General features: G+C 44.1%; 1 protein-coding gene across 1 annotated transcript; it reads right to left on the bottom strand.

Moving 5' to 3' along the window:
- Positions 1-3,621: 3,621 nt before the first annotated feature.
- Positions 3,622-4,193, bottom strand: LOC112438484 (putative FXYD domain-containing ion transport regulator 8). The gene is made up of 2 exons (XM_024927395.1): positions 4,041-4,193; positions 3,622-3,756 (listed from the first exon to the last, which is right to left on the bottom strand). Exons 1-2 carry the CDS (start codon positions 4,191-4,193, stop codon positions 3,622-3,624), a joined length of 288 nt encoding a protein of 95 aa, XP_024783163.1.
- Positions 4,194-11,828: the final 7,635 nt, after the last annotated feature.

Genomic DNA, 11,828 nt, shown 5'->3' with positions numbered 1-11,828 from the left:
TTAAGTGAATTTTTCATTTTTAGAAGTTCTGTTTTTTTTTAAAGATATTAATATCCTCCTTCATTTTCTGGATTGCTTTCACGGTTTCATTGTGTTGATTTCCAACCTTCTCTTGGATCTCATTGAACTTCCTTGCAAAACCGTGCTTTGATCTCTTTATCTGTCATTTTATCTTTAAAATGTCTTTATCTGTCTTTATCTTTAAAATGTCTTTATCTGTCTTTATCTGTCATTTTGAGTTTCCACTTTCCTTAGTGACTGTTTCTAGAGAGCTAGTGTGATCCTTTGGTGGCATTACAACATTCAGATTTTTCATGGTGACAGAATTCTTATGCTGGTTCCTTCTCATCTAGAGAGGCTGCCACTTCTTTATGAATTTATTTTCATTCAGGTGGGATTTTTTTCATATATATATGTGTATACACATCTATATATGTATACACATCTATATATGTATACACATCTATATGTGTATACACATCTATATATCTATACACATCTATATGTGTATACACATCTATATATCTATACACATATATGTATATGTGTATACGCATCTTTATATCTATACACACATATATGTGTATACACATCTATATATGTGTATACACATCTATATATCTATACACATATGTGTATATATGTGTATACACATATATACACATATATACACATATACACATATATACATACATACACACATATACATACATACACATATATACATATATACACATATATACATGTATATATACGTATATATACATATATACACATATATACATGTATATATACGTATATATACATACATATATATGTGTATATATACATATGTATATATGTATGTTTACATATATGTATGTATACACGTATACACCTATGTATGTATACACGTATACACATATATGTGTATACACATATATATATACACACACATACATATATTTCCTCTAGAGAGTGTAACTGTAGTGTATGTTGGGTAAATTCTTTGCCTTTGGTTGTGCACTTTTGTTATTAGGTTTTACATTGGGCTGTGCAGTCAGACCTGCAGGCCAGTAAGTGGCACTAACAAAGACCCAGCTGGGGCACAAGCTGCTGTGTATGTAATCGCTCCTGACTTGCCCATAAATACCCCAATGACAAGCAAAGGCACCAGCCCTGCCTTGCCCATAAATATCCCAATGACAAGTGAAGGCACCAGCCCTGACTGGGGTGGCTGGGGGAGCTCCTAGTGAGATGCACCAAGGTCTCTGCAGGGGGTAAGGGAGCTGCACTGACTTCACACCCTAGATATGCAGGAATGTGATCTGTTTCTCCTTTACACCCCTGTCCTGGTGCTAATGACTCTCCTTTCAGATGCACTGTTTTCTATCTCCAGGCCACAGTGTAGCTGAGAGCCATGGAAATTACCTGACTCACAGTTCTCCACTGGAGTGGTTTGGGGATGGAACCTCTTCACTCAGCTCAATACAGACAGATTTATGGCTTGCCTGTTCTCTGATGGAGCAACCCTGCTGCTTCATGTAGAAAGGAGTAGGGGCTCTGTCATTTGGCCTGTGTATGTGGGTGTCAGTTGTGGTGATGTTGGCTGGTTGGGCTGGTCCAACCTCCGACCCTGGGGGTGGGGGTGGTCAGGTGCCAGCAGTGGTGGACTAGAGTAGATGACTCCTCTATTCTCAGGCCCCTATATGGCCCATTGAATGTCATGTATGAGTCTGAAAGGGGCTGGACCAGGACTGTGTCAGCCCACATTTCAGGTGCTTGATGTGATTGAGAATGGTAGTCTGGTCCCTGGGTCACTGGCAGAACTCTTAGGCAGGGGCAGGGAGACAACAGGCTTATGGGGGCTGGGCTGCAGTTGAAATGGTCTGGCAAGAGCAGGGTGGCTGTGCTGTCAGACTTTCACTGGGGAGGGCAGGCCCCCTCTTCTGAGGCAGTAAAGACTGGCAGCTGTGGAGCATGCGGCCTGCTTGCACTTTCCTCCACAGAAGCAGTTCTGGATTTCACTGTTGGGGCCTATGAAGGTGCCTGCTGCCCTGGCCTGTGGGCAGCAGGGGCAGAAGCAGCAGTGGCAGAGGGTGTGGAGGGCCTATCAGCAGCCTCTGGGAGTTGGCAGCCTCTGGGAGTTCACCCAAAGCCACAGCATTCAGGCAAGGGTGGGGCAGGTACATGTGGGGCCTGTTACTGAAACAGGCAAGCCTTAGCTTGCATGGAGCCATGGAAGCATGGGTTCACACTGTGTGTATTCTGCCTGCTCCTTTGCATTGTGGCTGCAGGTTGTGTCTTTCTTTTGGAAACAATATTTTATGTCTTTTTTCTGTTGTTGAGAGGATAGATCACAATAGAGAGAACAGCAGTATGGTCATAGCAGCAGTTTGTTTGGTTTCCACAGGAACATGGAGGACAGTAGGGGCAGAAACTGGTTTGAGTTACTGTTCTTATTGTAACCTCTGACCTCTTGCTGTTCCCTTTGCAGCAGGGCTACACAGAGTCTTCCAGATCTCTAACCTTCCTCACTCACAACTCTGAATACTGACAGGCAAAGCAAAGGATGCAGGATTTGTCTCTGTTGTCTGACCAAGGGAACATGGGCAGAGAATCAAAGGACCCCTACTCTCACTCTGCCCATCCCAGTGTGTTGGCCCCAACAGAATGGGGGTCCCTCAGCCATCACCTGCCAGATACCCAACTTTAGGGATAGGAGTCTGCATCCTGATGAGCTGGCTTGTAGATTGAAATCTCAGAAGCAGGGAAGGTTGAAGAGGGGTACAGTCCCAGAGCCCATGGGGTTATTGCTGAGAAGATACGCAAGGGGCACATTCCCCAGGGGTAGAGTAGAAGCCCTTAGCCTAAAATCACTGGGAACTCTGCAGAAGGGCAGGGTTGATGCGGACTTCTCAGTGGAGGCCTCCTGGAAAAAAATGATCATGAAAGGGAGTAGCTTGCCTGAAGGCAATGGCTGGGCTCACCAGCTTCTTGCTTTGAATCTCCAATTATTAATACTAAGAGACCTTCAGGATAGACTCATGTGAGGGTGAAATAAGGAAGCGAGTTTCTTGTAGAGGAGTGAAGAGGGTCCATGAGGAACTATAATGACGGTGATGCAAACCTCCCCAGGTCCTAGGATAATTGGAGATTCCTGCCCATGCTCCTACCCAAACCCATCCCTAAATCAACAAAAGGGGTTGGTCTCTCAGGGAATAAGTGGACTCCTAGAAGCAGGAGATGATGGAGACTCGTGGTGGCAGGGAGGGATCAGTGGTGACATGGCTCCGCTCCTGCCTGGAAAAGTGAGTCTCCACAGTTCACTAACACAATATCATCCATGAACAAGTAGCCACAAAGACCACAGTCGACAAACACGCACATACACAGACACGTAACAGGAGCTGGGCAAGACCACAGGCTGCATGAGGGAGGCAAATGTTAGTTGCATCATTAGGTTGAAGAATGTTATTAGAAGGGATAGGGATGGGCACAGGGAGATGCACAAGTTCTTGCCTTCTCCTGGGAAAATATCTGTTGCTAAAGTGGCCGGTTTTCTTAGGCATCGATATTTGCATCTAAAGGTTCAAGCAGCTACCTTCCAGTTCCAGAGGCTGCCTACCTGTGGGCTGCACTTCAGTTTTTTGCTTTCTGGGGCGCTTTTGCATTTGCAATGATGAAGTTTTCCACCTGAGCTTCCTCATCTCCTGGATCCTGGGGCTTCTGATTGAAACTGCACTTGCACCTGTGACTTAGAAGATGGCGGCTCGGCTGGGCACGGTGGCTCACACCTGTAATCCCAGCACTTTGGGAGGCCGAGGCGGGCAGATCACTTGAGGTCAGGAATTCAACACCAGCCTGGCCAACATGGTGAAACCCTGTCTCTTCTAAAAATACAAAAATTAGCGGGGCATGGTGGTGCATACCTGTAATCCCAGCTACTTGGGAGGCTGAGGCACGAGAATTGCTTGAACCCAGAAGGCAGTGATTGCAGTGTGAGATCCTGCCACTGCACTCCAGCCTGGGCAACAGAGCAAGACTCTATAGAGGCTCACAACCAGGAAGAGGACCACATCAAACACCAATCCTCCAATCCTCAGGGTCTGGTAGTTATAATGAAAAGGATCTATTTCCTTCTCCTTCTTAGCTGCACTGGCCAGGACCACCGGGATGAGCAGGCTGCATACAAAGATCAGTACCACCTCCATGGTATCTGCACAGCTGGTCCCTTCCAAAACAATTCTAGAAGGACATGCTAAGTCCTGAGGAGCCTTGGTTCTGTCTTAGGGGTGTTCAATATTGCCCCACCTCCCCATTCCCTCCCTGGCCTGCAGGCAGCAGGAGCAGAGGCAGCAGTGGCAGCAACTTGGAAGGGCCTAACAGTGACCTCTAGGATTTGGGCCCTCAGAGGAATGCCAAGATATAGCCACAGTGTTCAGGCAAGAGCAGGGCAGTTGTGCTGTGCTGGGAGACTTTCATTGAAGCAGGCATATCATGTCTGGTGGGGAGCCATGGAGGTGAGGGATCATGCAATGTGCAGCCTGACCACTCCTCTGTATCATGACTGGGGTGCACAAAAGTTTCCTCCCTCCTCATTTCTTCCCTGGCCTGTGGGTGGCAGGAGTTAAGGAAGCAGTAGCAGAGGCTACAGAGGGCCTTTAGATGGCTTCTGGGAGCTGGGGGCCTTTGGGAGTTGAACTGTGCCTGCAATGTTAAGGTGGGAGCAGGGTTGGTTTGTTGGTGTTCTGCCCCAAAAGCAGGCAAGCCCTGTTTGGCAGGGTGCAGCAGAGGTGGGAGCCATATGGTTTGTCATGTACCCATTCCTTCTTACCATGGCCATGGTATCTCTCCTAGGAGCATGTGAAAATGCCTGACCTCCCTCCTTGGCAGGGCAGCAGCACCTGGCTCAAGGCTGCTTGGGGATCAAAAGTCTGTTGAATTCCACGTGGGCTTGAGTGGTACCTCTGCTCAGTCTCCAGGTGGCTCCCTGTGTTAGTCTGGAGACCTAAGGGGAGTCAAGGGGGCTCTTCCATGACTTGGATTGTAATGGTCCGTGTTGGAGATGTGGAACCCCTTGAATCTCTCACTCACTCACCTGTCTCCCATGTTAGGAAGCCTCTTCTAGCTCCACACCCATCCGGGCTAAGCACAGTGCCTAGCTTCATTCTCCTGTGTTCTCCATGGTTCCTATTGTTTCTCTGGTGGATTTCAGCATGCTCTCTTACATGATCCACTTGAAATGTTAGTATTTACTCACTATTTTAACTCCTCTCCATGAGAGAGGTGCCCACTAGCTGCTTCTAGTCAGCCATCTTGAACCAGAACCTGATTTTCATCTTAATTTCTTTGTTGATGCAATGGTTATTCAGGAGCATTGTGTTTGATTTACATGTATTTGTATAGTTTCCAAAGTTCCTCCTGGTATTGATTTCTAGTTTTATTCCATTGTGGTCTAAGAAGATACCCAATATGATTTCGATTTTTAAAAAATTTGTGGAGTCTTGCTTTGTGGCCTACCATATGGTCTATCCTAGAGGATGTTTTATGTACTGATGAAAATAATATATATTCTGCAGTTGCTAGATAGAATGTTTTGTAAACATCTGTTAGGTCAATTTGGTATAGAGTGCAGTTGAAATCCAATGCTTCTTTGTTGATATTCTGTTTAGATAATCTGTCTAATGTTGAGAATGGATTGTTTAATTTCCCCACTATTATTGTATTACAGTCTCTTTATATCTAGTAATATTTTATTTAATTATTTATTTATTTATTTATTTATTTATTTATTTATTTTGAGACGGAGTTTCACTCTTGTCACCCAGGCTGGAGTGCAGTGGCGCGATCTTGGCTCACCACAACCTCTGCCTCCTGGGTTCAAGCGATTCTCCTGCCTCAGCCTCCCGAGTAGCTGGGATTACAGGCATGCGTCACCACCCCGGCTAATTTTGCATTTTTTAGTAGAGACGGGGTTTCTCCATGTCAGGCTGGTCGTGAACTCCCGACCTCAGGTGATCTACCCACCTCGGCCTCCCAAAGTGCTGGGATTACAGGCATGAGCCACCACGCCCGGCCAATATTTGATTTATGAATCTTGGTGCTCTAGTGTTAGGTGCATATATATTTACAATTATTATATCCTCTTGCTGGATGGATCCCTTTGTTATTATATAATAACAATAAGACAGGGTGCCCAGGCTGGAATGCAGTGATGTGATCATGGCTCACTGCAGCTTTGAACTCCTGGGCATAAATGATCGGTACCTTAGCCTCCTGAGTAGCACATGCCACCACATCTGGCTAATTTTTTAATATTTATCTTGTCAACACAGGGTCTCACTATTTTGCTCAGGTTTGTCTCAAACTCCTGGCCTCAAGTGATCCTCCCACCTTGGCCTCCGAAACTGCTGCGATTACATGTATGAGCCTCCATGCCTGGCCTGTTCTTGACTTAAAGTCTGTCTTATCTGATATAAATATAGCTACTTCTGCTTGCTTTGGGTTTCAATTTGTGTGAAATATTTTTTTCCATCTCTTTTAGTCCATATGTGTCTTTACTGGTCAAGTAGAGAATTTAATCCGTTTACATTCAAGGTTATTTATTTATTTATTTTTTTGAGACGGAGTTTCGCTCTTGTTGCCCAGGCTGGAGTGCAATGGTGTGATCTTGGCTCACTGCAACCTCCGCCTACCAGGTTCAAGCGATTCTCCTGCCTCAGCCTCCTGAGTAGCTGGGATTACAGGCATGTGCCACCATGCCTGGCTAATTTTTTGTATTTTTAGTAGAGATGGGGTTTCTCCATGTTGGTCAGGCTAGTCTTGAACTCCCGACCTCAGGTGATCTGCCCACCTCAGCCTCCTAAAGTGCTGGCATTACAGGCGTGAGCCACCGCACCCAGCCTCAAGGTTATTTTTGATGCTTGAGGTTTTGTTCCTGTCATACTGTCAATTGTTTTCCGGTTGTTTATATATTCTTTGTTCCTTAGGTTTTCTCCTATTGCTTATTGTTGGGGTTTGGTGGATTTCTGTAATGGTAAAATTTGAGGTTTTCTTCTTCCTTCTTTGTGTGATGATTGCTTTACCAGTGAGTTTTATCCTTTCATGTTTTTATGATGGCAAATGTCTTTTTTTTTTTTTCTAGGTTTAGAACTTCCTGACAATTACTTTTAAGGTTGATCTAGTGGTTAACAAGTTTCCTCAGAGATTGCTTATTTGGGACAGGCTTTGCAGATAACATTTTGATGACATCTACCTTTCTCCAGGAACACAGGTATGCCATTACAGTAATGACATCCTTTTTCAAGGAGATTCATCTGATACACTCAATAAGTACATATAAGTCCAATGTCTTTTTTCACTTATAAATTAAAATTAACCATCACTCCTGTTAGTGCTTTCAAAAAACTTGTTCACAGCAACCTTTTTCATGCCTCCTGGAGTCTCTGGACCACTCATGATAGTCATTAGTTACTTCAGGGCTTCCAATGCAAGAAATTCTCATGCTATGCACCATTAAAATAACACATGGCTGGCTATCTGGGTTGTCCTAGAAATAAAGGCTTTCACTGGGTGCGGTGGCTCACGCCTGTAATTCCAGCACTTTGGGAGGCCGAAGCAGGCAGATTACTTGAGGTCAGGAGTTCGAGACCATCCTGGCCATCATGGTGAAACCCCATCTCTACTAAAAATGCAAAAATCAGCCAGGCGTGGTGGTGTACGCCTGTAGTCCCAGCAACTTGGGTGACTGAGGCACGAGAATCACTTGAACCCAGGAGGCAGGGGTTGCAATGAGCCAAGATTGAGCCACCGAACTCCAGCCTGGGTGGCAGAGCAAGAGTGTCTCAAAAAAATAAAATAAAAGAAATAATAGCTGGGCACAGTGGCTCACGCCTGTAATCCCAGCACTTTGGGAGGCTGAGGCAGGCAGATCACGTGAGGTCGGGAGTTCGAGACCAGCCAGACCAACATGAAGAAACCCCGTCTCTTCTAAAAGAATACAAAATTAGCTGGTGTGGTGGTGCATGCCTGTAATCCCAGCTACTCGGGAGGCTGAGGCAGGAGAATCGCTTGAACCTGGGAGGCGGAGGTTGCAGTGAGCCAAGATCATGCCATTGCACTCCAGCCTGGGCAACAAGAGTGAAACTCAGTATCAAATAAATAAATAAATAAAATAAAATAAAAAATAAAACAAAAGATAGATTCCAAATAACTGATTTAATTGGGAGACACAATGATATCTTCAAACAATTTCTTTTTTCTTCTTTTTTTTTTTTTTTTGAGATGGAGTTTCATTCTTGTTACCCAGGCTGGAGTGCAATGGCATGATCTTGGCTCACTGCAACCTCCGCCTCCAGGGTTCAAGTGATTTTCCTGCCTCAGCCTCCTGAGTGGCTGGGATTACAGGCACCACCACCATGCCTGGCTAATTTTTTACATTTTTAGTAGAGGCAGACTTTCACCAAGTTGGCCAGGCTGGTCTCAAACTCCTGACCTTAGGTGATCCGCCCGCCTCAGCCTCCCAAAGTGCTGGGATTACAGGCGTGAGCCACCGCATCTGGCAACAATTTCTTTTCAAATTCCAGTCCAACAAATACACTCCTAAAGCTCTCTAATTTGCCCCAGGCCTTAATCTATTTTTTGAAATAATTTTTTGATCTTACTCCCATCCCATAAAGGCTGGAGACCAGATCAAAGACACTTACTCTCCTCAGATTCATTAACCATAGCTTTTCCCATAGACCAGACAGCTTCTCATATGATAAGGTACCATTTGAACCTAAATTTCCACCTAAAACAAAACTCTATCAGGGGCAACTGCATTCTATTCTGTTGATCGTTGGTCTTCTTACCAGTGGTTTGGGTGCTTTAATTGGTTTAGAACCAGAGGCCCAAACCCTCCAGTAGTTGATTGTTTCAAGTAAACATGAAAAATGCTGAGGCCCACATCTACTTGAGTGGGTACCCACTTGTAAAGGATACCCAGTCCCATATCCTAGATGACATTGTCTTGGCCCAAAATCTCGCCTATGGAGATGAGATAGCTTCAGAGGATATTGCCCCAACTCAAAACTTTACTGCTGGGTATGACATTGCCTCAGACAATATCACCCAACCCAAGACGTTGGTGTTGGGAATGACTCTGCCTCTGTGCTGCAGAGGACATCCCCACTTGCACTAAATCTGCACTCTAGTGATGTCCATGGACTGCTTCTCCTAAGACACAAATGGACACAGGACTTTTTTTGCTTAGCCCATGATTCTGGTACATTTCTTGCTCTCTGTTACCCTCACATCCCACACCTACAAGGGACTCTGATACATGTTACTAAAATTAATGGAGATTAGTACTTTCCCCAGGAAACACCAGCCCCCATATTCATCAACCCCTTGACACCCTAGGGGAGGACTACCCACTCCCTGATGTCTTTTTCTACTACGACCCCCAGCTTTCCACCACAGTTTCTCACCTTGCGAATATAACCACCACAACCTCTCTTTCTCTTTAAAGTTAATATATCTTCACCATTCAACCACAGCTGCTTTAGACTTAAAATATAATGCTGAGGCACCAATGGGTGGATTGTAGAAAATTCTTAAAATTTTATGTTGCCTCAATATCCATTTTGAATACAATTTTATTTTAATATTATTATTATTTTTTGAGACGGAGTCTCACTCTGTCACCCAGTCTGGACTGCAGTGGTGCAGTCTCGGCTCACTGCAGCTTCTGCCTCCCGGGTTCAAGCGATTCTCCTGCCTCAGCCTCTTGATTAGCTGGGACTACAGGCGTGCGCCGCCACACCTGACTAATTTTTGTATTTTTAGTAGAGATGGGGTTTCACCATGTTGACCAGGCTGGTCTTGAAATACTGACCTCAGGTGATCCGCCTGTCTCGGTCTTCCAAAGTGCTGGGATTACAGGTGTGAGCCACCATGCCTGGCCACCTGACCAGAATCTAAGTAAAAATCTTTGAACTTGTTTCCTATTGTGGTACATATTGATTTTTTACCTTTCACCTGAAGAACTCGGGGCTGCTCCAGGCTGAGTTTTGCCCAGAATGCTGGTGAGAAAATCATGTCTGGCTCCCAGTGGCAGAGTGATGGCAAGCATGGCATAAATTGGACACAAGTCAGACAAAAGTCACAGTGATCTGGTCTCTGCCAGTATAAACAAGTTTCCTGTGTGAGGGCACTCTCCTGGTTACAGGTCAGACAGCTAGGCATTAGGCTGTCAACCAGGTAAAAGAAGTATCCCATGAAAGGCACACTGTAAACACCCATGTCTAACTCCCTTTCATGTTCCCCTAGGTCAAGGTTGCTAGCCACTGTAGTACTGGAACCTTAATTTAACTGGGGGGTCTCAAAACAACGTCCTATGTTTCCTTATTGATTTACTTTCTATAGAATGTGTTCATTGTTGAAAGTGAGTTATTGAAGTTCCCTACTTTTATTATATTATAGTTTGTCTCTCTCTTCAGATCTATTAACATTTGCTTTATATATTTAAGTGCTCCAATGTTAGGTGCGTGTGTGTGTGTATATACATATATATATATACACACATATACATATACACATATATACATATACACACATATACATATACACATATATACACATACACACATACATATATACATATACACATATATACATATACACATATACATATATACACACATATATATACACACAAACATATATATATATACTTTTTTTTTTCGAGACTGAGTCTCGCTCTGTCACCCAGGCTGGAGTGCGGTGGTGAGATCTCGCCTCACTGCAAATTTTGCCTCCCAGGTTCAAGCAATTCTCCTGTCTTACCCTTCCAAGTAGCTGAGATTACAGGTGTGAACCACCACACCTGGCTAATTTTTGTATTTTTGGTAGAGATGGGGTTTCACCATGTTGGCCAGGCTAGTCTCGAACTCTTGACCTCAAGTGATCTGCCCTGGCCTCCCAAAGTGCTGAAATTAGAGGCATGAGCCACCATGCCCGGCTGGTACATGTACATTTATATTTGTTATATCTTTTTAATGAACTGACCCCTTTATCATTATAGTGTGATCTCCCTTGTCTCTTTTTATGGTTTTTGACTTAAAGTCTATTTTGCCTAATAGAAATACAATGTACTCCGTTCTCTTTTGATTCCATCTGCATAGAATATCTTTTTCCATCCCTTTACTTTGTGTGTTTTCCTACAGGTGAAGTGCATTTGTTGTAGGTAGCCTATAGCTGAGGCTTTTTTTTTTTTTTTTTTTTGGCTATAAAAAAACTCGTTCAGCCACTCTTTCTTTTGACTGGAGAATTTAATCCAATTACAGTAAGGTAATTATTCATAGGTAAGGACTTACTACTACCATTTTGTTAGTTATTTTCTGGTTATTTTGTAGATCTTTTGTTTCTTTCTTCCTGTCTTTTCTTCCTTTGTAATTATATGATTTTATCTATTAGCATGCTTTCATTCCTATTTATTTATTTATTTATTTTTTGAGACAGGGTCTTACTCTGTTTTCCAGGCTGGAGTGCAGTGGCATGCTCATGGCACACCGCAGCCTCCACCTCTTGGGCTCAAGTGATTCTCCCACCTCAGCTTCCTGAGTAGCCAGGACTACAGGTATGCACTACCAAACCTGGCTAATTTTTAAAAAAATTTCTGTAGAGATGGGGTCTTACTGTGTTGCCCAGGCTGGTTTCAAACTCCTGGCATCAAGGAATACTCCCACCTCAGCCTCCCAAAGTGCTAGGATTAGAGATGTGAGCCACCATGTCTGACTCATTTCTTACTTTTTATATTTTGTGTATCTACTATAGGTTTTTGCTTTGTCCTTACCATGAGGCTT

This window comes from Pan paniscus, chromosome X (assembly GCF_029289425.2).
Source record: "Pan paniscus chromosome X, NHGRI_mPanPan1-v2.0_pri, whole genome shotgun sequence".
NCBI lineage: Eukaryota > Metazoa > Chordata > Mammalia > Primates > Hominidae > Pan > Pan paniscus.
The sequence above is the reverse complement of the archived record's forward strand: the minus strand, read 5'-3'. Positions and strand labels throughout refer to the sequence as shown.